This window comes from Scardinius erythrophthalmus (assembly GCF_964197995.2).
Source record: "Scardinius erythrophthalmus genome assembly, chromosome: 17".
Taxonomy (NCBI): Eukaryota; Metazoa; Chordata; class Actinopteri; order Cypriniformes; family Leuciscidae; genus Scardinius; species Scardinius erythrophthalmus.
Genome location: NC_138237.1, coordinates 15,875,106 through 15,902,926, shown reverse-complemented (window position 1 = coordinate 15,902,926; position 27,821 = coordinate 15,875,106). Strand labels below are relative to the sequence as shown.

Here is a 27,821-nt window from a genome sequence, read left to right as displayed (position 1 = left end):
AAAACTTTGCAGAAATATTTACATCAAATTTAGAGAAACCTTTCAGAACGCATACACATAAGCAGGACCTTATTTGTGAAAAACCATTTCTGTGTTAAATTGTTCATAAAACATTCGCATATAAACTGTCGTATTCAGTTCAATGCAGCAATTTATGTAAGAATGGATTTCTAGACAATTTACACAGAATGCTTGTGTTTCATGAATGAGGCTAATAGAGCTTTTGTATAAACAACCCTGTCCTGTGTCACACTTTTGACACTGGTGTAGCCACAGGCCATGGACCTTCTGGAAGAAAGCCATTGGACTCTGTGGATTCCGGTGTCTGACCGAACACTTCCACTGGGCTGCAAAAATGTACATGATTGACTCTTTCGGTCTTGCCATTTAACCCACCCTGGCCGATACTGGGAGCCTGAAAACCTCCAGCCGGTTGGCTGTCCCAGCTGAAGTTCTGGCCGCTCTTCTTGAGAGCAGCCAGATTTTTGATGTCTAGAGTAGCGAAGGTTGTGAACTGGACTTGATTCCTTTTACTTGTGGGAGAATGTAGAGGTTCGCTACGAACGGGCCTTGCCAGCAGGGTGGCTGATCTGACAGCCATTGGAGCCATATGAGCCATCGGATTCCGCTTTAGAGGAAGTGTGTTGGTCCTTCGTCCCAGAGTTGCAGTTCTCTCCTCACCTGCAATGGCTGGGATCTCCCTCGACTGGTTCATCTCCGGCCCTTTGCTATTCTGCATCTGAATGGCTCTTTGCATCTCCACAGCAGCCTGCATGTCCTGCTTGGAGGTAGTTGCAATCGGCGCAGCTCTGCTTTGCTCTGCAACTGTACCCAGGCGTACCCAGTGATGTCTGTGCTGGGATTGACCCTGGCACTGAAGCGGAGACTTCTTGCTGCGTGATCTCGCACTGCTAGTGGCACAGTGAAGCAAGACGCTTATAACGGCCAAGCAAACTAGTCCTACTAGTGTGTAGATGCAGACCTCTATGTCAGTAAACACGCTAAACATCTGTATCAGATCGCTCTCCACTAGGGGTGGTTCTCGCTTGGGTTCCTCCGGTGGTAGCGGGAAGTTGGGGTTCTCAAGAAGGTTTCCATATCCATTCTTTATTGGACTTCTGGGGCTTATGGTGACTAGCGCTCTGTCTGCGACGGGCTTGGTAATAAGATTTTTATCCATAGTGTTTATCGACTTAATCGTGGATACGCCACCTCCTATTGCTTCTTGAAGATTGGATTTGGTCGCCGTTTTGATCGCACTTGTGGAGCTCTCTTGGATAATGGTGTGTTGAAGCATGTTCAGAGCGGATGTAAGGACCAATTTGGAGTTGTTCTCATCATTGGCCTGGTCGCTCTCTTTTTTGCCAGTCCCTGCGAGCTGTTCATCCGGCGGGAATTTCGCCTTCACCATGCCTCCGCCCACAGCTAGTTTGCTCTTGCGTTTGGATTTCTGACAGGCCTCACAGATAGCAAGCTCTGCTCTGACCAGTAAGCCTTGTCCCTCGGCTTCAGCGACCACAACAAAGACAGACCCCGGTGTCTTCCGCACAGATGCTACCCTTGTGTCCACTGAAGAAATTGTGAGAGAATAACCACTGGGATCGTACAGATCAAGAGGAGTCTGGGAACCATCACTGAACTTCAGCCAGCAGCCAACCACCGCCTCCTGTTGTATAAAGTTAAAATATATTACTTAAACGTTGCATACAATTGGAACAGGCTCATCAAAGTTGAAACCATCAAAGCTGGTAAACTTGGAAATAATTCCCAGTTAGCATGACAGCTTGCACAGTATCTCAGAGACACAACCATGTTCACTTCAAATTAAGTAGCCCTTTGGCAGGATGTAGTATATGGCCTAAAAAACTCCATGCATGGAGGTCCATTTATCCAAATGGATCAATATTTATGTGCTTGTGTTCAAAACTCAATTTGCTTAGCCACCAGTGCACAGTGTAGAGTATTTACAGCAACGAGCTGTGGCACAATAGCCCAGAGCTGTTGACTTATACCAGGGGTCCTCAAATAGCGGCCTGTGGTCCAGTTCCAGACCATGGATTGGTTCCAACTGGGGCAAATGTTTCATATTATATAGGTTGTTTATGGTAATGATCTATCGGCACTACATCCTCTAATATTTTTATAAAATAAGAAAATAAGAATGCAGCAAATACAATTATTTTATCTGTCATACATATATGACTTTTGATCATATACAGATATTTTTTTCCATCAACATTTAGCATTATTTATTTCTTTTAAGACAAATAAAACTTTGAAATTACTAGTTAACTTGGTTTTCTGCTCATGATGAGAATGTTTTGATTATGTACATTGTTTGTTTGTTTTTAGTAGATACTTAATTTAAGCATAAAAACAGGAAAACTCTGAACCCCCATACGGTATGGCCTTCTGCCTTACATATGTATCTAAATGTAAAAATAATAATAGCCTGATAAAACATCTGATCTTATCTTTTAATATTCAGACCGGACCTCTTGGAACTTTAATTGAAATTCTCTGGCTTCTACAGTATAAGCAAATGCCACAGAACTGTCCTATATTCTCGGGTGAAATACATTATGCATTGCCTGAGGAGCACTGCTTGCAAAGCCCATCACAAGACAAATGAGGCCTCTCGCTGAGTACTAATAGTTTGATATTGATTGGACCATGTTATGCCAATCAGACATGGCACTGGGACTAGCAGTCATATAAAGGAATTTAGAGCATTGCTGAACCAAATGTTCTCTTGTTCCTTATACCTAACAATGTGTCTACACCGGACGCGACCGGAAGCCGTCACTAGAAGCGACAAATTGACCGTTGCAAATTAATTTGTCCTTCTTAGTAGAAGTATGTCAGAAATAAAGCGGGGCATCATGTTACCGTCTGGAATTTGTTGTGTTTTTGTAGCGTCACTCGCGTCTGGTGTAGACACGATAGACAACAATATATTGACATCTTATTATATTACATTTTTACTTGTCAACTCTTATATAAATGTAATTATTTGTATTTTGATTGATCAGCATATAGTTCCATTAATAAGATTGACAGCCAATGTAGCTACATGAATTACCTGCTTGGGGTAGTGTATGATCTCCTGTGTAGTTGTCTTGGCAACGATGGCCCTGTTGCTTCCTGGGCTGAGCTGGAGGTTCAGGGAAAGGCCAGAGACCAGCTGCACACCCAGCTCTGTTATACTGACTTTATCATCCAGAACCCGGATCATCCTCTCAGCCAGAACCGAGTCGGACAATGGAGACATCACCTGGACAACAGAAACCAAACCTAGCATGACATCGTATTACATTTATTTGTTTTACAATAAAAAAAAACAAGCAATTCATCTACAAGCTGTCTGTATTGTCACTGATAATAAACACACACTAAACTTTATTGTCTTAATGAATAATGAGCATGGTGTAACACTGACAGCAGCGGGCGGCTCTGTCATTATCAGCATTACCTGCACAGTGGTGACTCCCACAGCCTTGCCTGTCAGAACACTTCCTGCCTGCAGGCGTGCAACACTCGTATCCTCAACTCTCAGAAAGTAGCGCACCAGCCGCGTCACATCCGCCTGCCAATCAGAGCCGAGGAAGTATGTGGGAGATGGGCTGCTTGGATCTGGCGAGTCTGCGGTGAAGACCGTAAGCACTCGAATCAAACTGTGCTGATACTGCAGCATGCAGCCTCGGCCCTTCCTCTCATCCTCTTCCTCTGTGTCCCAGCTCACCCTGAGAAACATGCAGAGAAAAGATGAACAACTCTTTCCCTCACTCTCCTGCACTCAATATATTTTTTCCTGCTATCTGCTATTTGACTAGGCTCAGCAATCGCTCTAATGAAAGTCTTTGCAATGTCATAAAAAAGTGCCAGGATATCTCTGTGGAAAACATTCTCTATAGTAATCAGAAAAAAAGTGCTAGTAAAAAAAAAAAGAAAAGAAAATGAGAAAATAAAAATCCCACCGCAACTCAAGAATTCAAAATTCAAGAACTATTCACAATATAAATTACGCATTAAAAAACTATTAACAACACCAAAAACAAAAGACAATAAAATAAATCTTAATAATATATTATTATTTTTTTACATTTGTCAAATTTAAGGAAATAACCCATATTTATTTATTGATAATTATTTATAATCAATTTATAATAATCTCTCATCTCTACCTTACAATGAAGGTATAATGAAAACTGCCAGGATATCTCTGCGGAAAACATTCTCTATTCTAATAAGAACACTTTAGAGCAGCTTTAAAGTGGAACAAGTCCATATGAGGCGAAACATCCAATATTAATATTAATATCAAATAAAAGTTCTGAGCTAGTTTGAGGAACTAAAAATCACACCGCAATTAAAGAACTCAAAATTCAAGAACTAGTCACAATATAAATGACACATTAAAAAACACAATAAACAAAATAAATGTTAATAATTAAACCCTTTTTTTAAGAAAATACATTTACCTATCTATCATCCATCCATCCATCCATCTATAAAAAAGCAGGGTTTTAAGCTTTAAATATCTGAGATAATTCAAAATAGGAATTGCACTCAAATATTTATAATCATACTATTATGGGGAAATAAAAGTAAACTACTTCCTGAACTACTTTTTATATTTATTTCACTTATTAAATTCTTTGATACAGATTTGATGTTACTTACTAATATTTGTCACAATTTAAATGTATTTAGATGTACATACAGTATATGTATGTTATTGTACATTTGATCAACTGCTAAATGGTTCTGAAATGGTTAAATGTTGACAAAAAATACCAACTATGTAAACCTTATGAAGTTTGTTGGGACATTGTGTCAGATTGGAATTATACTCATCACTTGCCTTTTGTTCCCTGTGACAGGAACTCTCCAGCCTTTGATTTGGCTGAGCTCTGGATCGGATATCTCCATCTGCAGGGGGAGTCGAGGCATCCACACGCTCACCTCCAGCTGTGTGCTCAGGTAACTGTAGGTGAAGTTCACCATCGCCCGAACTCTCCCACGCGTCTCCTTGCCGTTGACATACACAGCATCACACTTCTCAGACACCTGTGTGTGGAAATATCATTTTAAAGGTCCCATATTTGACACTTTTCTGGAGTTTTATTTTAATTTTTGATGTCCTTAAGAAAATATATTTTCAGTATAAGTACCAAAAACCATCTTAATACATTTTTACAGCTCCTTTCTCAGGAGCTCTGCTAAGAACAGGTCGATTTTGGCCTGCCTAATTAATATTCATGAGCCTCTCTTCTGATTGGCCTGTTGTTTTCTGAGTGACGCACGACCAGGCCAACCACAGGTAACTAGGGTCATATATGCTGTAGCCTGCTGTGGCTTGGTGATGCTCACTCACAAGTAAGGTAAATAAAACACCTGTAATGATGGACATTGCAAAGTAAAAATGTTATCCGGCCTTGCATGTTTGAGCCGGACTCAGACTCCTAATCCAACCAACCACCTCCTCAAACGTGTGTACAAAAGTATGTTTCAGAATGGAATTTAAGTTGTGTTTTTTTTTTTTTTTACTTTCGCCATTATTGTAAGAGTATCGTCACCTTCCTAAAATAATTGCCCAAGTCATTTTTTCAGGTTTCTCAGAAAACACAAAAAAGTTGAAAAATAACTTCATAGGTTGAGTAGATTTTCTTTCTTCTTGATGCAGCTGCCATCTTGAAAAGCATGTAAAATTGTCTCATTGTCTTTTGACTTAGGCAAAATAAAACAGCCTGTAGAATTGCATGATCTGTTCAACTAAGGATGTGGGCGATTTTACCAGAGGTGGCAAGCATCATGGGGAGATGACTTGTGAAAAAAAAAATCCTTTTTGTCAAAAAATGACTTTTATTTTAGGAAGTTGACGGTATTATAATTACCATTACATCAATGCTGCAGGCAGATTTAACGTTAACGCTAATTTAAACTGTCTGTAAACAAACTCAGACTTTTGAAATAACGTTAAGTTACACTAAACGTACGTTTCAGTTGGCAAAACAAAAGACACAGAGACTGAGTAAACTCAATCTCACCGTCTTTAACTCGATAAAAACAACAGGGCCGGTGTCTGTAAATTTGAATATCTGTTGGAAACAAGACAAAATACGTTGTTCGTTTTCCTATCAAAGCTTGTGGCAACCATAGACTGTACAAAACAACACGCCAGCAACAAGTTAGTGTTGCATATCCGTTTACAAACTTTCAGATTATGCTGGCTCCATAACGTAACATAAAATGTTTAAGAAGTTTATTTACGGGTTGCGAATTTGAGGTCGAACCGAACAATATGTGGGCTACAGCATCTTTGATGAGTAACGTTAGCTACTTTGAAAAACCGGCATTGAACTGTGCCTGATTGACGAAGCAGTCACAACGGCTCGTGAAAAGGCACAGCTACTTTATGCACGCTGTGTGCATTTGTCTGTGGATTGACTGTTTTGTAACTTATATGGTACTTACACACCCATAGACCTCTGTTATCATGAAAAAAGCCAGGAAATTTGGGACCTTTAAGTTCATTTACTGTATTCAGGAAACAAATTCAATAGCTCCATCATGACAAAATGTTAATTTTTGGGTGAACTATCCTTAGAGTTCCTTGTCATCACAAGGTGTTGTGATGAATGTGCATCACCACATTCAACTAGACTCAATTCCTTGGTTTATCTGGATGCCATTAGTGATTTTTGACCAGCTTTCCTTTGCTATGAGCGCTTCGTGATGCCTCCTATAAAATCTGCAAGAGCATGCTGCACAGCTTCAGTTGTCCGGGCTTCCAGCATTCACAGTTAAACAAGAAATTTGTCTTCAATAAATGGGTTTACGTTCACAGCTCTCTTTGTGTTTCTCCACTAGCTGACAATAGCTTCCTATATCACGAAATACATTTTTGCAAGTCAATGTTCCCCTCCAAAACTTCTACAGTCAGAAAAAAAAAATCACTTTATTGTTTCCCTGAAGCCTCATGACACCTAATATTAGAACGTTGTATTGTAGAACTTGCAGAGTCTTATATTACTGGATAAATTATTGTGGTGAGGCATCTAACGCCTGCTAAAGGAATAAATGTAAATAAATATAAAAAGATAAAGATGCTTTATGGTAATGCAGACATGAGCATCAGTGTGGTATAAGGTAATGGGCCCTGTGTACATTGTTCTGTCTCATTAGGAAAATCTATGGGCACTGTTGCATCACTGTTTCATTCATCCCCAGTACTTCGAAGACTAATTTATAAACCACAGGGCACGTGGTCTGAACTCTGTGCCATAAAAATCTTTTCAAGACAACAAAAGAGACTCCTGCACATCCCCTTTGTGTTCAAGGCAAATTCATTTATTCATGGGGTGGGTGCAGTTAAGGTGTGCATGTGTAATAAGGACACATGACTTTGTGTGCAGTCATTCCTTGTCTGTCTTTTACCAATGAATAAGTCATTGAGTCCCTCCATTTATGTTTTAAGGCTTAACTCTGAAAAGACAAGCTCATGGGGGCACTGGAGATTCGTTTTTATATCTTCAGAAACTCACAGTGAAAGCGCCAGTGTTTTAGGTGGAAAAACTCCAGAGAATGATCCAGCAATAGTAAAAAAGAGCTCAAACTCTTCATTATAAGCATGCAAAAAAGAAGGCTGTTATCGAGGGCACAGATGAGAATAAAAAATTTAAAAAACAAGTTCAATGAGGGCTAAGGCTACGACTAAGGCTTAGGCTCTCATCTGGCGAGGTTTGTTCTCCACTCAAACTTAATCAAACAAAGTCAAAGAGAATACATTAAATATGGGATCCCTTGCAAAAAGGACAAACAGAGAGAATGTAACAGAGAATGAAACCGTGAAAAAAGATATTTAGTTAACTTTCCTATTCAGCCTGTGTCATGCTGATAATTCTGCATATTGTTGGGCCTATGTAGATTATGGTAATATTAAAGTGCCCCTATTATGCTATTTTAAAGTTTCCTAGTGTTGTTTTGGAGTCTCCTTCAAAAGATTTACATGCATCAAAGGTCAAAAAACGGTTTAATCTGTTTAATCTCCTCATAATATACATTTGCACATCACCACATTTTCAATGATTCTCAAACGACTCGTCAGATGAATGAATCTCTCTAAATCCCGCCTTTCCGCGAGCTACTCTGCTCTGATTGGCCAGACCGCTCAGTCTGTTGTGATTTGTTTACCGCGTTTTTCAACCCGAATCTCCATCGCAAGGACAACTCAAGCAGGACGTTTCATGGTGATACACTACTCAGTTTGAGGAACATTAGGAGATGTTGCAACTGTAATTCCTCACCATCAGCATTAGCAAGTGCATGTTCATCAACAAACCGATTATTTTACCTGTACTAATTTATATACAGAGTATTTTTCTAATTTATTGCAGTGAACACGGGGAAACTGTATCAATAACAGTGCATGTATGCATTACATTAGCCGAGCTCTAGCGTGAATGACTGATGTAACATAAACGTTGGTAAAACAAATCTGGCTCCATGCTTAATCTTTCCTCAAAGTAGTGAGAACGACACACAATCTGCATTAATAGACACAGTTGTAGGTAATAGTGGCCAACAAACTGATTAGCAGAAGTATTTAAGTAAGACAGTGATAATGTGAGTTAGCCAGTTAGCAGGAGACCTACACAATAAAAAACTCAAAACTAAGTATTTTGAACACCATCTTTAAAGAGCAAGCGGTTTGCGAATCCTACACTGAACTCCGAGATTTGAGAAGCAGTCATCAGTGAAATAAAGGGAACACAGCAAAAGTTTAGGATTATACTGCTGTGATATCATGGTAAAGATGAATTTTAACCACTGATTCTTCACATGCGCACAAAAAACTGGCTTTACCGTCACATTGTAGAGCACAGCATCTTCTCAATATGTTGCTAGTATCCACAGGAATCAGCTGCCGGTTTGAGGGCGTTTAAGTTTTCCCTGGTGTCTGCGCGCACAATAAGTGGGCGGGCAATATGCTAATGTTTCATCTTGACGTCACAACGAAAAGGCTTATGACTCGTTTGAAAAACAATTCATTTCATTGACTCAGAGTCGACTCTTACTTTTGAAAGATAACTTTATATACGGTGCACTTTTAGATTTAAAACTTTGCAGGATGTTTTCATTCATTTAGAGCTATGTTACACACTACATGAAAGGTCATTTTCAAAAATCCATAATAGGGGCCATTTAATACATTTCTTTGAATGTACAGAGATTTTGGATTACTTTTGTATGATAAACAATTTCAGTATTGTGTACAATACAAGTTCTTGTTCCTGAGGCAAAACCACTTAAGAAGAACTGCCCCAGAGAATGACCTGGCAATAAAAAAGGGCTCAAGAACTTCATAATACGCAGGGGCAAAAAGACAGGTGTCTGAAGCACAGATGTGCTTTGGGTAAAAAACACAAGTTCACTGAGGGATTTCGGGTCAACGTCTGTCTCCTTACTGGTTTTCTCTTTTTTGGTGATGAACTAGGAAGTGGTGGCCATCTAAGCCGACTCCACTGACCCCTCTCTTCTGTGCTCTTCCAGTTCTAATACACATGTAATTCAGAAGCACAGTAAGGCTGCTAATAGGAAGCACACAGTGTGTGAGATTGCTGAAGCTGTCAAAAGTGGCCTGACCTTGACATGCATTACCTTCAGGACATCCTGGTCTGAAGACCTGCAGCGAGAAGAGTTAGTGATGTCCGTGATGGAGCCATCAGCCTCAACGCCCAAAACTTTCACAGGCACAGAAACCCTCTTACCAGTGAGCACTGCTGTGTTGAGGAGCTCCGTGTCCTGGAAAAGCACAACAAAGAGCACTCAATTACTGTAGCACTAAAGACGTGCAAAACTACATTTTCAAAAATTACGTTCAGAAAAAAAAAAAAGTTGCCAAATTTTGATATCTGTCATGTATTCTACATTGTTGGGTTACATATTTTTTATTTTTTATTGCAACGCTAATTATAGTCAACAGAATGTTTAAAAGGGACCATCAAAAAAAAGTGTTACCCACAACCCACTGTTGTTTCAAATTCTGCTGAATTGTCATAACAACATGATCTAAAATATGAGATTTTGTTGAATATGCAAAAATATGACATGTAAGAATCATGAAATGAAATGAAATAGAATGAAAACTACATACCAATCAGTAATGTTTGGCATATACAGTAGTTTTCCAACAAAAGTGTTCATGAATTTATGGTTTTATTTTATATAATGTATAATTTCCAGTTTACTGAAATTGTGTTTGTAAATAAAAAGTAATATTTACAACAAAAAGAAAATATAAAATATAAAAATATGTATAAATATTTGTAGCAAATACTTTGCTAAATATTTTGCTAAACAAAATGGAAACCATTTTTGTTGTTGGGATCAAGAAAATGTTGTCAGGGTAGAAAAAAGTCAGAATCACTGGCCCAACTAGACAGCAAAAACAATCCCAGTTGAGTCCAGAATACAACCAAAGACCAAAGACGTCCGTCTGAATATGTATGGCTATAGTGCTTTAAAGGAGTTAAATTTGAAGAGAGAGTTTCACTGTGCAAACTGTTTAACAGCACACTAATTAAAGCATCTAAAAAACTCAAATAAAAAAATTATATAAACCAGTCTATGCCACTAATACATCTCATAGTGCCCCGTGCCTAATTAACACTGAAGTTTGTACATATGGAAGAAATCGGACGCACTTTAAAAATAAATAAATAGGCTAATACTAAAAACAAGCACTCTCATCATCTAATAAGCTTCATCTCCTTTTGGTGGTGAGTAAAATCTTAAACGGGTCAAAAATGTCAAGGCAACAATCGTGGATCAGACAAGCTCTGTCTGAGTTTAATACCCTAATGATTATCTTACAGTGCGCCACTGTGATGACGAACACACTAGGATGATTGGGTTTGAGCGTAGATTTAACTTCTAGACCCAACAGATGTCCACAAGCATCCTCAAAACGCAACACAACAGATGCTGACTTTGATTTGAAAAGTTACCGGCAAAATCCCACACTCTTATGGCGGTGTTATTTCAGAGACGGGGTCATGCTGTGAAATAGACCGTTCCAGTAAACAGTCTGGCAGCTAGCCGTATAATGGACGCTTGATATCACTGAATAGTCACAATCTCTTTTGGTTTTATTTGTCTAAAAAAAGCTATATTTTTATATTTTAATGAATGCTGTTGAACTTGCAATTAAGGACTGCATGTGGATGGCTTTGGGAATTATGTGCATGTCCTCATAAAACGAATGTCAGTTTCGTTAGGGTACATTCTGCAGTAGTTTGACCAACTGTAGGGGTGACGATAGGAAGAGATCAAAGGGTGAAAGAAGTGGCACTGCGCCTCTGGACAATTAATACACGACACGTACACACTCACAAAAACACACAGACAGAACAAAGACACATAAATCATTTATAAGGGCTGTCATTGTAGCTTTATAGTCAAAGGATTTTACACAAAGCATGACAAATACTTGTCACACCAATGTGATTTCATGTCCACGTTTCACAGACATCCTTACAAAATGTTGACCTCACAAAAATGTGCTAAAAATGTCCCAAAAATGACAATTCTCTCACTTATTCACCCTCATTTCATTCCAAGTTTTTTTCTTCACAATTTTCAAATAACTTTACATAGATCTTTCCAGACTATGATAGTTTGTGTAAAAAAGAAAAAATGTGTATTTATTTCTAAATATATATTTCTATTTATGTTTTTTCTGTATAACAGAAAATTTAATCCCAGATAACTCCAGGTTTTCTACAGTATAACTACTGATCCTGCACTATAAACTGTCATTGTATAGAGAGATCCATGCAATCATTTCTAAAAAGGTTCCATGTAATAACACAAGTTGATCAAAGGTAAAAACAAACATTCCCAACCGTGATCAGAGGTGCTATTCCCACATAGTCTCTCTGAATAGTGTAAATCCTCATGGTCCCTTCATCCCGTATCATGTTTCCAGGCAGCTCCAGTCGCCACGTGATCATCTGGCTCTCTAACTGGTCACTTTGCTCCTCCGTCTCAAAGTCAAGTTGCAAGACCTCCAGCAGACCTCTGTAAATAAAACATCAGAACACAGTCAGTTCCCAATCTCTGCAACAATTGGCTTAAATTCGCTTCTTGGGACAACAGAGACATATTGAGTCAAAGAGGATGGTGTGGAATCTTAATAATGAAAGCACAATCAGTTATCAGGAGAGATGGAGCATCTCATCCACTTCAGTAGCATTAAAACACTCAGCATTCTAATGAGAGTATCAGTAGGTTCATCGCAGGAGCATGATTCATCTCACAACAGGTCTTTCAGCTGGAATTTGCTTTGATAAAGTGCTTTTATATAACACAACACTGTGTTTTCTAACACAGTGGAATCCTCTCCATTCGACTCTTCACTAGTTAATGTGGAGACCTCTGTTCTAATCTTGCAGAACTTGCTGGTCTTTAAACTGATCTAACATACTGATGCACCAAAGATGATTAAAGTAAAGTGGGTTGGTCAATGTAAAACGTGGAAATAAGGGCTCCGGAGAAAGTAGTCAGGAGATACCGCTTGCTGAAGAGCAGCTGGTGACAACGCCCATGTTGTAAAAGGTTTGATCTATTAGAGTTTCAAAACAGTGTAAAAGACGATAAAATCAACATCATATAATCACAAGATTCAGTGAACGATTGAAATGGATTTAGCTCAGGAGATTTTGATTCTGTACTAATTTCCTGTTAAAACGAGAAGGTGAGGCAGGATTGTACAATAATGACAAATATAAGCACAAGATGAGTTATCAATCATTTTAGACCATTATTGTTCCAAATTTTGGGGTCAGTAACTTTAAAAAATAAATGTTTTGTTTTTTTTCATCAAGGATGCATTAAAGGTATAGCGGAGGATGTTTTACTTCCTGGTGGGTAACCTATACTATTGGTCCTCCTAATTGTCAATCATTCTGGTGAATCAATCAAACTTTTCAAAAAGTGGAGAGGGCGGGTCTTATCTAAAATTTGGAAAGATCCTCCGCTATACCTTTAAAATAATCAAAAGTGACAGTAAAGACTTTTATAATGTTATAAACGATTACAAGTACAAATTAATGCATGCACCAAATCAGCATATCAGAATGATTTCTGAGGGATCATGTGACACTAAAGACTCGAGTAATGATGCTGAAAAAAATTCAGCTTTACAATTACAGGAATAAATTACATTCTATTTTCAACTATATTGCAAACGGTTATTTTAAATTGTAATAATGTTTCAAAATATTTCAGTTTTTACTCTATTTTTTACCAAATAAATGCAGCCTTGTTGAGCGTGAGAGAAATCTGCAACAAGATTATTTTGCCAACTTAATTCAGTACATTAGATGACTTCAAAGTTAACATACATTGAATAAAACTTATTGAATAAAACTTAAAATTTCAATTGAATGGGGTCTTTAAAAAGAATAAAATTAACTAATAAATCAAGTATTTATAAGAGTGATATCCCTTTTGATTCCTGTAAATCTGAAACCATCTACGATAAATGTCAGGGCGGACGGAGAACTTCAATATTGACAAAACAAATTCTTAATGTGCAGTCTGTTACAAGATGCTATCTATAGAACTAGTACATGCATATACAGTATGCTGCTATAGCATAGTACATGATACACACTATAATCTGCAATAATAATGACAACCCATTGCCATGGACACCGAACAAGAATCAATGAGACCAAGAGAAATATGACACCCAGATGGAGGCTCTTAAGATGCTCACAGTTTTCAAGACGCATTTGAATTGGATCCAAAAACACTCAGAACTCTTTATATGAAATCCAAGCCAATCGCTCACCTGCTTAGATACACAGAGGTAATATGAACTCAAAGCTCATTCTTCTTAATAACAGTGGAGGAGTTGTGCGTTTTCTGTGGATACCAGCAGCTGAGGTGATGAAAAGATATCACATTTTTATGAAGTTATTTCCAGTCGCTTTCCACATGAATACCTACGTTACAGAATTGATGTGTGACATTAATCATGAAATCGCAATGTGGCGAGTTTTCCTCTGAAGCTAAGTGTCTGTACAGGTTAAACGCAGTTAAACTGAACCTTTTTAACCAGAAAGAGAAGGTTTTTAATTTTCATTCAAAATACAATCCTGCGAAAGGCGAACAGGTTGCCTGAACATCTGTTAGTACCTGAACAATGAGGGGGGAAAGAAATTAGAAGAGTGGGGTTTTTTGTCAAAAACTAATTTTGCAATCTGTCACTTAACTCTCACAGTTTCAGAGGAAACAGACCCCATCTGGCAATGTGCAAGGGCAGAAAAAGCTTTTTAGCGATGAAATGCCTTTGAAATGTGAGCTAGCGAGAGTCTGTGGCTGAGTGGTTTCTAAGAACGACGAGGGTGATGCAGCGAGGGCTTGCCTTTTGCTAGCAAATGTGCGTTTCTTCTGGCAGGACACAGAGATGGTTTGGGTGTCACTTCCTCTCCCAGGTTCCAGAGTGATGTCCCACAGGTGTGCGTCGCTGGGTCTGGCTGTGCTGAATGACATGCCTTTTCTGGATGTGGCTCTGTGAGAAAGGACACACAAACACACGGATGACATCAATGGAAAGGTCTCAGACGCCCACAGTCTGCTTAATGAACGCCTGAAGCATTTTGCACACAAAAATTAAAACAGCTGGATGAAATAGTCAGTTGCAATCTTACTGGCTGGTGCTACACAACTTGCATTAGGCAAAAACTCGGAAATGAAATTGTGTTTACATTTACACAGGTACAGTTACAACACCATTCAAGTTTAAGGTCAGTAAGAAGAATCTTTTTTTTTTTTTTTATCAAAAATACAGTCATATTTATTCAAATGTTTGGGGTTGATACGATTTTTTTTATGTTTTTAAAATAACTCTCTTCCGCTCAACAAGGCTGCATTTATTTGGTCAAAAATATTGTGAAACATTATTACAATTTGAAATACCTGTTTTAGATGTTAATTTATTTAAAATGGAATTCCTTCATGTGATGCAAAGCTGAATTTTCAGCATCATAACTCCAGTATTCAGTGTCAAATGATCCTTTAGAAATCATTCTAATATGCTGATTTAATGCTCAAGAAATATTTCTTATTATCATCAATGTTGAAAACAGTTGTGCTGCTTAATATATCAATACTTAAAACTGTGATTTTTTTTTGAACAGATTTTTATGAAAACACCATTTATTTGAAATAAAAAGTATTTTCTAACCTTATACAGTAGCAATCAAAATTGTTCAACCCCCCAGAGACTGTAATAATTGTACAAATGTAAGCTTTTTTTTAAAGTAGGGCTGTCAAAAGATTAATTGTTTACATAATATATGTGTGTGTACTCGGTATAATTATTTTGTATATATATATAAATACACACACATGCATGTATATATTTAAGAAATATTTGCATACATATACTGTATATATTTATATATAATTTATATTATATATAAATATAAATTTTTTAGATATAAATTACACATTTTTCTTAAATATATACAAGCATGTGTGTGTATTTATATATACAAATTTAATTATACACAGTACACACACATATATTATTTAAACACAAACTTTTATTTTGGATGCGATTAATCACGATTAATCTTTTGACAGCCCTATTTTAAAGATACCATTTTTTTTTAAATTGCATTTATAACAGATTAGTGGCAAATTAAAAGTGATAATGTCAATATGTAATGTAATGCTTTTGAGATATATATGCTTTTTTGTAATACAGCTATGTCATCATTATTCAACCCCTATTCAAAGCTGCTGTTTTGAAATCAATTATTTCTTTGGTATGAAACACAATTAAGCCTTTGGAAACTCTATAACAAAACTGAGGTAGCTTGTGCTGTTACACATATACATAAATTTAGCCCATGCACGTGCTTAAGCTGAGTAGCAAATATGGCCAAGTCAAAAGAGCTCTCACAAAAGCTATGTTTTATTACATTAGAAAGTCTATGGCAATAATAAGACTTCCAAAAACACTAAAAGTTCCTAGAGACACAACTGGCAGCCTTATTCACAAGTTTAAAATTTGTTGAACCAGAAAACCTTTGTGGGTGTTGAAGAAGAAAAACACAATATCATTAAGGGGAATAAACTGTTTGACCAGAGCAACTGAGAAAAACCCTCAAATTACTGCCAAAGATTTGCAAGATGGTCTGATGACAGGAGGAAAAAAACATTTCAATGCAGAGTATAAGAACACTAGACAAGCATGGCCTTCATGTTGGGACGTCTTGCCGAAGGCCACTCTGGACCAAGAAGAACATAAAAGGCCAAATTGAATATGCGGAAATTTATTTGGATATAGCCTACCTGTGGAGTTTTGGAATAATGTTTTATGGAGTGATGTGACCAAACTGGAACTTTTTGGACCCCTGGATCAGCAGTATGTCTGATGCAAAAAAAAGGCAAAGCTTATGAGCAGAAGAACACCATCTTGCAGGTAGTGGAAATCTTGACTGTACGAAAGACATCATGAATTCTCTGAAGTATCAAGCCATTTTGGCAAAGATGGCGATGCCTTCTGTGCAGAGACTGAAGCTTGATGATCAATGGACTTTCCTGCAGGACAGCCATCTCAAAGTATACATCCACTTAAGCTTGGTTCAGGGATCAGTCGTAGAATTTTCTTAAGTGGCCTGTACAGTCTTGATGGAATTTGAAGAAAGCAGTGGTAACGTGAAAACCAGAGCTTATCAGTGATCTGGAAGCCTTTTCAAGCGAGGAATTGGCCAAGATTGCAGCGAGGTGACATAAGCTTCTAAGCACTTACAGTCAGTGTTTATTGGAGGTTATAAAGGATAAAAGATTCTGCACAAAATTTGATTTTTGGGGGTTGAATAACTTTGTAAATGTTTAGATTAGATTTTTTACTTTACAGACTTTACTTAAATGTGAGTTAATAAACTTTCTATAAAGGTTTACTGATGCCTCTGTTTAATTGTTTTCATTAAAAAAAAAATCGAAATGTCTTGCAGGTCAAGGGGGTTGTCGCTGTAAAAAAAAATAAAAAAATAAAAAACCTTTACTGATCCAAACTTTGAAACGGTAGTGTAATGAACTCTTGAGGATTCAATTTGCAAAAATGTTCCAGATTAGCATAATTTTGAAGATTTGAAGCACAATTTATCAAATAATCTCAACATCCACGAGCAGACCTGTATATTTGGCTTTGTTTTTTAAAAGATATTTATCAAAAAAATCTGAATTTATTACTTCTGGATAAGATGCTGTACAAACTCGACCAGGGGCCAGTTGCATAAATATAGCCACTAAGTTAAGACTAGAAATTAGTTAGACCTAATCAGTCTTATCTTTCAGATTCAAATTAGGCCAATCCACCTTTTTATGTACCTAAAAAAAAAAAGAAAGAAAAAAAGGCTGACCTGCGCATTGAAAGGTTGAGGTGGAAAACTTTCACCTCTCTGATGGACAGAAAATCAACACATCTCAAACCCATCTGCACTGACATCCCTTTCCATTCAACCTGACTCACAGGGCCGGCGATTGCTATAGGCGAACTAGGCGGTTGCCTAGGGCGACAAATGTGTTGGGGGCGCGGACGCACTCTAGTGTCGCCCTATCTACTTCCCATATTAATCATAAAATTAGAACGAAACGCGAAATAAAACATGTTTATTAAACATGATCAAAGGGCGCCCCCTCAACCACACGTTTAATTACTTGTCAACCTGATCATTAGATTGAATTTATGATTTTTGTCGACCATTTCTGGATTGGCGGGGGGCGGGAGGGTTGCGTTACGTTACGTTACGTTAGGGAAGTGCTCAGCTGCTGGCGCGTTGATCGAAAATGAAGCGGTCTAAACCTCTGGTGCACAGGGACGAAAACGGAGAAAGGAAGAAGATAAAAAAATAAAGCTCAGTATAGAGTAAGTCTTCTCATCTTAGCTATTAAGGTGTCCAATGAAATAAATTTAGGCTACTTAGTATTGTAGCCTATCACCTAATATTGGACGTTTCATTGCTGTCACTAAGCTATAGTTTGCTAGCTATAGTTACTTTGAAGGTGAATAGAAATGGCAGAAACAACTATTAATATTTTATTATTTGAGAATATAGAACTAAAAGAACTTAATATTTTAATTTTGTAGTGGTACATACATTATCCATAATAGCACATTTGTTTGTAGAAGGTATAGTTAAACCAGTAATTGCAATCATAATTTGCTTAAATTAATCCAATTTGGTAAATATCCTTGAACATTCTTTGTAGAATTTGTGTATAAACAATTTACAGTTGATTCTTCAAGTCATAATTTGCTTGTTGAAGTGTTGGAGTGACTATTAGAGCATTTTTGTTTGTTCATCAATGAACATTCTTTGTAGCATTTTTGTATGTGCAATTTATTAGTGTATCATTTTTCAGTTAATTTTTCATTTTTCAGTTAATTTATTTCAATTATTCAACTTATAAGGTGAAACTAATATATTATATAGACTCATTACATGCAAAGTGAGATATTTCAAGACTTTGTTATGGCTTACAGCTTATGACATATCAATTCATATCAATTCTAATTTTCTGTGATTTTGAATTTGGGGTATTCATAAGCTGTAATCCATAATCATCAAAATTATAACAAATAAAGGCTTGACACTTATCAATATTCTTATTTCTTATTTAAGAATAAATAAGGGGGGGGGGGGGGCGCAAAAACTCAATCTTGCCTAGGGCAACCAAAGGGCTAGAGCCGGCCCTGCTGACTCATGCCACATTTATATAAAAAATAAATAAACAAACACGTTAATGGTTGTCGAAGGAGATATAAATCCTGTTCGTAAGACCTGCACACCACGGGTTGAGGTCAGCCGGCACGGCTCTCAATTCCCTGTTTCACTTGCCAGTTATAAATCTTGGCTCAATCTCTGTTGCAGAAAGCGCGATTGCACATTTAACAATGTTGTATTCATCAAGGGTGTAGAGCGAGTTTGCCGCTCTAGAGAATTTAATCTCTCTCTCTCCTTTGGCTTGGGCCAACACAACCACATGTCCACCATTCAGTTTAAAGACAGAGCCAAATGCTTCTTTTCTCCTCTGTTTTTTTTTTCCCATATCTCTCGGCTTTAGCCACCAGCCAGACAGTTCGTCGGTCCCTCCTCTCCACTGATGGGACTTAGAGACCGTGGAATCTTGCCACGTGAGAATCTCCCAGACATGTGCTGGAGTCAGGCGTCTCGGGAAGTGGGGCCATAGAGGAAACAGGTCACGGTGGGAGAAGTAGAATGAGAGCGGCTGACAGCGTCGTGACACACTGCATTATCTCTCCTCAACCCCTCATCCATTTCTTTTCTTTCTGTTTCACGCCACACACTTCAATTCTGCCTCAAAAACAACAGATTGTCATGCAGCGGATATGATTCATTAGCAATGTGCACAATGAGCCTGTGCGTTTATTGACACATGCAGATGTGCATTTAACTGATTATTTGGTAGCACTTTACAATAAGGTTCCTTAGATAACTACCTTAGTTAACATGAACTAAGAATGAACAATACTTCTTAAGCATTTATTAATCTTAGTTCATATTAATTTCAACATTTACTAATACATTATTCAAATCAGAAGTTGTATTTGTTAACATTAGTTAATGCACTGTGAACTAACTTGAACAATGAACAGCTGTATTTTTATTAACTAATATTTACAAAGATTAATAAATACTGTAACAAATGTATTGCTCATTGTTAGTTCATGTTAATTAATACATTAACTAATGTTAACTAATGAACCTTATTGTAAAGTGTTACTGATTATCTCACAGAATGCATGGTGCGATAAATACACGTCATGTGATGGGCTTTTATCTGGTATTGAGCAGAAATACTTGATATCACTGCTGATATCAGTTCACGTCGCATGTAAATCTCTAGGATAGCGTCAGTCTATCAACCCCTGGGACTTAAGGAAGAGGGATCAGAGTTTGTCTTGACCCATTTTGTATTGTCATCATCTTCAGGGCAGGCATGCAATTTTTAGAGACAGATGACGCCCTCGGTTGGATAATCCAAACATTTTTAATTCCAGGGAAATGAAGAGAAACAATGAAAGCTTGAGAGGAAAATAAGAGTAAGGGGGAACTGCAAAGAAACTGCAATACAGAGAGAGAGAGAGAGAGACAGAGACAGAGACAGAGACAGAGACAGAGACAAAGACAGAGAGAGAGAGAGAGAGAGAGAGAGAGAGAGAGAGAGAGAGAGAGAGAGAGAGAGAGAGAGAGAGAGAGAGAGAGAGAGAGAGAGAGAGAGAGAGAGCACCAGGGAAAGAAACACTGTATGCATGAGTGACAAAAGAATTCAGTCAAATCTATAATGAGGATCTTGATGGAATAAATCTCTGACACAAAATCAAAGACAGACGAATATTGATGTGGAGCTGCATGGTGCTGCCTGCAGGATAATATACAGAATAGAATAGAATAGAATAGAATAGAATAGAATAGAATAGAATAGAATAGAATAGAATAGAATAGAATAGAATAGAATAGAATAGAATAGAATAGAATAGGTAATATTATATGTGAAATGCAATGCTTAACAGATTCATAGAATGGCAGATTTTGTTGTCTATTCAAATATATGAATGAAACAAAACATTTATCTACAATACATAAATGTACATTAATGATCTGTTAACCAGTAGAATAGAATCACTTCCTCATATTAATTAATAAGAAATATTAATTCAGTATAATACAAATATTAACTAATGCATAACAGATTAATAGTTTGTTAAATATATTTTGATTACATTTACTTAATAATTTTCATTAATGAGCAATATTTTTATAAGAAATACGAATGCATATTTTTAATGCAAAAATGAAAAACAAAACATTTAGAAAATGTAATTTAATGAGCAGACAACAGAATAGAAATAGAACGATTTCATAATAACATTCATTATTAGGTAATATTTTATAAAACATATTACATAATGCTTGGGTCAATAGTTTGTCTATTGAAATATATGGTAGAAACAAAACATTTATATATATATATATATATATATATATATATATATATATATATATATATATATATATATATATATATATATATATATATATATATGAATAATACATTAAGCAGAACAGAAAAATAACCACTTCATTGCATTCATTAATCAATCTTTCTATTTTAAAAAATATTTTATTTATAGATTAATGATTTGTTAAGTAGCAGAATATACTAAAATAGAATATAATAGTTTTGATAGAACAAAGACTGTTCTAATAAACAACAATAAATAACTGTGTGTATCCTGTGTGGTGTAAAATAATTGTAAATAAAAGTTATTTTCCCATTTGTTTTTATTTTTTTTTTTGTATTAGAAATCCTGTTTGTTGAGCTGCAGGACAAGGCACTCCATAACTTGTGATGTCTGATGGAAGTTTGAGCTAGACTATGTAGTCCTGATAGCCTCCAGTTGAAATAACTTTCTGGTAAAATGATAGAAAATCTCTGAAGGGTTAAAGACTTCACTAATTTTCAATCAGAGTGTGGATTATCTATCATAACCTCAGGGGTCTGGACTCAATCTTGGAGAGAGTAGTGAAGTGGGGCAGAGATTTTTCCCCGGATAAAATCAATCTCTTCGGGATTCCAGCCTTTACCTCACTTTACTGCTAACACTGAAAGCGAATGTCCATTTGAGCCAAGGCCGGGGGCAAAGTAAACCCTATCAGAACCGAGCGAAGAGCCGCAAGGATATTGGGGGCTCAGGTGGTCTATGGGGCTCAGCTGCCGGTCAAATGTATATCTCAGAAGTAGGATTTCTCAACTACCCAAAATAACCAGCACAATTCAAAGGGAGATTTCACACTCGAACTTTTGGCCAGAGTATGGATGATTTCCGAATTCGAGTGAACACCCACGAACTGTTCCCAAGTCCGCATCAAAAAGGTTCATGTGAACTCCGGTACAGTTTGCTGTTGATGTGAACCTCTATTGATGACGTCTGATTCAATAAAATTGTGTTTGTGTGCGTCTCACTCATTTTCCTGAAAAGCGTGACTGACGCACTGCAAGCAGAGAGAATGTATATGTGCTCGCCTTTAGCAGAAATGGACTCCAGCGTTCTTTAGAATATTTGCAGTACATTCATGGCAGATTGACGCAAATACCATTATGCAAAGCCAAAGGTTTGCAAAGCCAAAATATAAATGTGAGGTGAGCAATGCTATGCATTTTGCCGCCTTCTCCCGCATTGTCATTACCATGCAACAGGGGTAAAGAGCTGCTGCTTTGACCATGCAAACACACCATGTTCAGTTCGGACCCAAATAATATAATGTGAACACAATCCAGCAGGGACAGGGGGAGGGGGAGCAATCAAACTCGAGTTCAGACCAGGCAATTGAACAAAGTGTGAAAGCACCCCAAGTATCAAATCAGTCTAACCATATTGTCTAAAGAAAATCTAAATTCAACTACTCTATTTGGACAAGTGCCTTACAATATGGGTCAGAATACAATTTACCTCATCAGTTCTTGAGGAAAATGCTTCCCCACAGTTTAATTTGCCTTCAAAACAAATGCAAACAAACTTCTAAGAAAAAGAAAAATACCTTTGGTCAAGAAAAACTGCCTGTAAAAGCAATTTCACTCATTTATTTGTTCTTTCTCCATTGATGTGGGGTTAGACTTAGGAAAATTTGATTGCAGTGTGTTTTGGTACGATAGAGCTCTCGCTGTAATATGTTCACTTCTGCCCAAAGGACTCAAGTAGTTATTAGGTATTTGTTTTCTTGCTCCATTAAGTTGATGCATTATTTATGGGGAGAGAAGCCACACAAACAATGCAATGTTAAGAAATGAATGCAGCCAAATAATTTCCCCATTATTTTGCCATTTATGGAAGAGTGCCTTTGAAACTCCTCCAGTTGGAAAAGTGAATTGAGCCGGCACAAGGTTATTACATTTGGGTAATCTGTATACTGAGTGGGGCCGTTACATTCTGCCGGCTATAAACTGGCATGACTGTAGTGTTGCATACTTGTTAAATTCGAGCTAAGCGTCTTGGGCGTTTGACACATCTGTTGGCACTGTGCCACACTTCTATTCCAAATGGGACATCTCAATCCCCAATGCATCTCATCTTCATCTGACCCAAAGTCTCTTCCAGGAAAACAGTTGACATTTGTTGTGCCTTCTGCGAAAACCATATAATCCTGAACAGAGTAAATCCAATTTCTTTACATTGCATTGTGTGTACAGATTTGTGGCAGAATTCCAGATAGCAGCAGTGAAATGATTATAGCCTGAAAGTCAGGTTAAATCTACCGGACATTTGTTTTTGCTTTATTTTGTATATATAATCTTCTTTACTTTAAAATGCATGCACCCATTCTCATTAGAGGGATAGATCAACTAACAAACAACAAGTTTTTTGTTGACTATGCCTTTAAATAAATTGGCAGATATTAAGATGAAATAAACCTACCTGAGTATGAAATGTTCAACAGGTGATGTACTTGATAGGAATACGTAGAAAGTGGCGGTGTCTGTGGTCTTCAGTGGTTTCGAGGATGTCTGGATGATTACGGCTCCTCCGAGACGCAAGCGCATTAACGTGGGGTTTCCTGGAGGTGATCGCAGGAGGTTTACAGTCCCAATCCTCTTCATGGAGGCTCCATAGATCTGCCGTCCCAAGTCACCATGCTGTGGACCCCTTCTTATTTTGCTCTCTTGCGGGACACACTGTCCACTGGGACTGGGTCTAATCTGATAGTAAAGTTCAGCAACATTTCCTCTTTGATCACCTCTCTGCTCCCAGCTCAACCTGCCACCTCCAGGGTTGAACCACGCTGGCTCAGGCTTCAGGTGCACCAAGCAGAAGCCACCATCTGCTGAGATGGAGCAGCTGTCCTTGACCTCCCTGGATTCCCAGAAGGCGTATGCTGTAACACAAACGTACCCTACTTCATTCTGCCCTGGGACGTTTTGGATCGGCCCCTCACTTATATCATCCCTATTTCCGGTCGCATAAAACAACACATACAAGGCAGGTGTAGATGACCGTACTTGACGGGCCAGTATAAACGGTCGGATCCTGGGGCCAGTGTGGATCATATGCAGTGGTAGAGACTGCTCCAAAGACATGGGACCATAGCTGACATTGATTGCCGGCTGGCCATTCAGTCCAGTGAGGATGAAAGGTTGCCTTTGTGCCCGCAAGCTGGAGTTGTCCATTACATCCTGACTTGTCTCTCTGAGAAGAAGATAGTCTGCATTGATGATTTGATAGTTCACACTTGGAAGAACAGCGAGAGGGGACAGTGAACTTGGGTCATCTGACAATTCCACAACCTTCATTCCTTGAGGACACAATGAATCAAATTAGATTAGCTTGACAGAAATACATACTTATGAAGAATTAATGGTATTTATTAATGGTAAATGTTGTACACATCACATGACTCTACTGGCCTCTAGAGTGCGTATTCAAGTGGTTTAAAACTGGTTTTGTTTAAGACACCTGATTAGACATCAAGTGACGCCAACACCAATACTATAATTGTTTATCATACAACATGAATTTCAATGTTTTTTTTTTGCCAATAATTCTCTGCACAAAAACATTTTGGTTGGCACAAATCATGTTTATCTCCATTGCGTTTGAGGCCATACCTTATACCTTTCATAGTTTTCTTCATGGTTTTAGAGGATGAGGGCAAATCACACAACCTGTCAATTTTGGCATATGCCTAATTTAGATGAAAAAATATACTCATTTGAGTTAATAAAGCATATCTATTTTGCTATCCTTATTTTGTATGATTATTTTATTATTTGCATTTCTTCCTATCTGCAACTCTATCAAAACAGATCTGAAATGCATTTTTGAATTCACCGGTTGTGAATGACTGTTCTATAGGAATCTGTACTCTTAAAATCTTTCATTCAAAAACACTGTAAAAGCAAGGTTATTTTCACATAATATTATGCTTGGTAAATATGCTATCAAAATGTTTTTTATGTTTCTAGACTGCTATACCTCAGTGATCTTGCAATTGCTACATTGCAGAGTTGTATTTCGAAGAAGTCATTTGCTATATGGCATTCCTCCCTCATTCAAATTCAGAGTGAAAAAATAAAAATATAAAACGATTGGTCTAAACCTGTCAGCAAAAACCTATCATTCTGTTGCTGTTTGAACCTCTCCCCAGTGTGCTAGTCTATAATCTTTTCAGAAAATATTTCCATAGATGTCAAGCCCACAAAATGTTTTTTTGTTACTTCAATAGCAATAAAAACAACATTTCCCCTATTGGAGATGATTTGGAATAAAGCAACGCAGGGGGAGGCAAAAATAGTCAACATCACTCTGATCAGGTGTACTGTGTGTCCGGACAAGCAGCTTGTCAAATCACTCATCTTGCTTATGCTTTAACCTTTACCTTTTGACAGGCAGACGGGGCTACACTGCCTTCTGATTGCTAAAGTGCAGCATTGAAAAGCTGAAGGTTGATCTTGACATGCTGTGCGTTTTTGGAGGAGCTTGTCAAATGCTGGTCTTTGTGTCATACGCAAATTTGATTGCTATTCTTAAAAGAAAATCTTTTTAGTGGAGCAACAACAAATCAATTTTTTTTATTTCAAAAATTTGAGAAAACCTTGATTATATTTGTATGTATTTAAATATATTCTGCTGAAATAATGCACATATTGTGTTTCCATTATATAGGGTATCCAACTAGAGGCTAGTGTTAACTACGATAACACTTAATCTGAGAAAAAGGCTTCAGGGTTTTTTGATTAAATTTTTGATTGATTTGATTTTTCACACTCTGTTTTCTCTTAATCTGAGCATAGCAGAGTCAAACCCATCTGTCACAGCACATATCGTGTCAGAGACCTGATTTTGTAGTATAGCCATTACTGTTTTACACTCTAAAAGCTAGAAGAGACGGTACGCTATATATATATATATAGTAATATAATAAACTAGAACATATTTATTTATATCTAAATAAAAGTGACAAAAATGACTAATGACTGACAAAGGGGTAACCAGAGATTGTGAAAAAATGTTTGCACTTGTATAAAAGCTCCCATGCATAACTCCCAGGATGACACTTGAAGGTTGTCAACTTCCAATTAAAAAAAGGACATATGTGACCCTGGACCACAAAACCAGTCACATGGGTACATTTTTTGAATTGAGATTTATACATCATCTGAAAGCTGAACAAATACGCTTTCAATTGATGTATGGTTTGTAAGGATAGGACAATATTTGTCCGAGATACAACTATTAGAAAATCTGGAATCTGAGGGTGCAACATAATCTAAACATTGAGAAAATCACCTCTAAAATTCTCAATTTATGTTTGCGATTGTGCTGTTTTCACTCACAAAAATAAATGTTTTATATATTTACGGTAGGAAATTTACAAAATATCTTCATGGAACATGATCTTTACTTAATATCCTAAAGATTTTTGGCAGAAAAGAAAAATGTATCATTTTGACCCATACAATGTATTGTTGGCAATTGCCACAAATATACCCATGCGACATGTGACTGGTTTTGTGATCCAGGGTCACATATATAAATAAGAATAAAAACACTGAGCAGAGACATTTAAACATGGTTCATGATGTATAGTTCTTAGAGCAGATCATTGGGATGAAAAAAATACAGTATGAATTTATAGATAACCAACCCCTCACTTCTATCAGTAGTCAAATCTACCTTCATTTATGTTTTAGGTAACTATCACAAATCTAACTGACAATAAAGTTTGGTAAATAAATAAATAACCTACTGGTAAATTTCTTGTTTCAGCATTAATCCATGTGATAAATCATCCTACTGTCATCCAATTAACTGACTTGTATAGAAAAAAATAAAAGTCAAATAAACAACAATATCAGACTCTCATGGAATCTCATGTGTGAAAGTGGTGTTTCAAAGTAGGTTAATGGCTGAGCCCGAGGGGGGAAAAGGACTAGTGTCAGTGCAGTGTCTAAGAACATTAGGCCAAACATGACTGCGTTTGCACAACTCAAACTAGGACTGAGCCTCTGCACTGATGACAAGCCTATTTGTCAGACTCTCTCATTTCTAAATTGCTGCTTTTGGCATTACTAAAAACTCAACAGCATATCATTTTCAAATTAGGAGCTTTCCAAGTAGGGGTTTATTCAATGTAAATCAAGACAATTGAAGAAAAATTCCCTACTCTCAGTTTCACTATTAAAAACCATGGCGCAGACTTCAAAACAACTGTGATAAAGTCTGAATTCCACTATAAAATAATCCACTTAAAGTAATAACTAAGCAGCTATTTGCATTATGCAGTTAATTATATAAGCAAATTGTAATTAAATCCATATTTACTTCTTATGCAAAGTAATATTTATAGCCATGAAGCTTAAGTAACATTTATATTAATGTGCTCAGCTGGTGCTTGCTGAAGTGCACTTACAAAAAGTTACCTCCAATAAAGTTCACAATTCAGGCTGCAATTAAAATATGCAAATAACTGATATTAATGCAAACTTATTCAGAGGTCTTTCATACTCTCACAGATTTTGAAATCATCCATGATAAATTAGAAGACATGGCTATCTGTGGCCGAACAACTGTAATAAAGTCCATCTCTACCTAGATAGTCTGATACAGGATAGTATATGAAATTATGTAGAAATGTCCAGCAGCAAGAAATGACGATGTGAAAGGTCTTACCTTCTGCACAGGATAGGCACAACGCTATAACCATCACCAACAT

At 37.1% G+C, this 27,821-nt stretch overlaps 1 protein-coding gene across 1 annotated transcript; it reads right to left on the bottom strand.

Moving 5' to 3' along the window:
- Window positions 1-247: 247 nt before the first annotated feature.
- LOC308705209 (transmembrane protein 132D) lies at window positions 248-27,821 on the bottom strand (the record flags this gene model as incomplete). The annotated part of the gene is made up of 9 exons (XM_081390104.1): window positions 248-1,666; window positions 3,083-3,274; window positions 3,473-3,743; window positions 4,865-5,070; window positions 9,664-9,807; window positions 11,910-12,084; window positions 14,438-14,584; window positions 23,528-24,401; window positions 27,779-27,821. 9 exons carry the CDS (start codon window positions 27,819-27,821, stop codon window positions 248-250), a joined length of 3,471 nt encoding a protein of 1,156 aa, XP_081246230.1.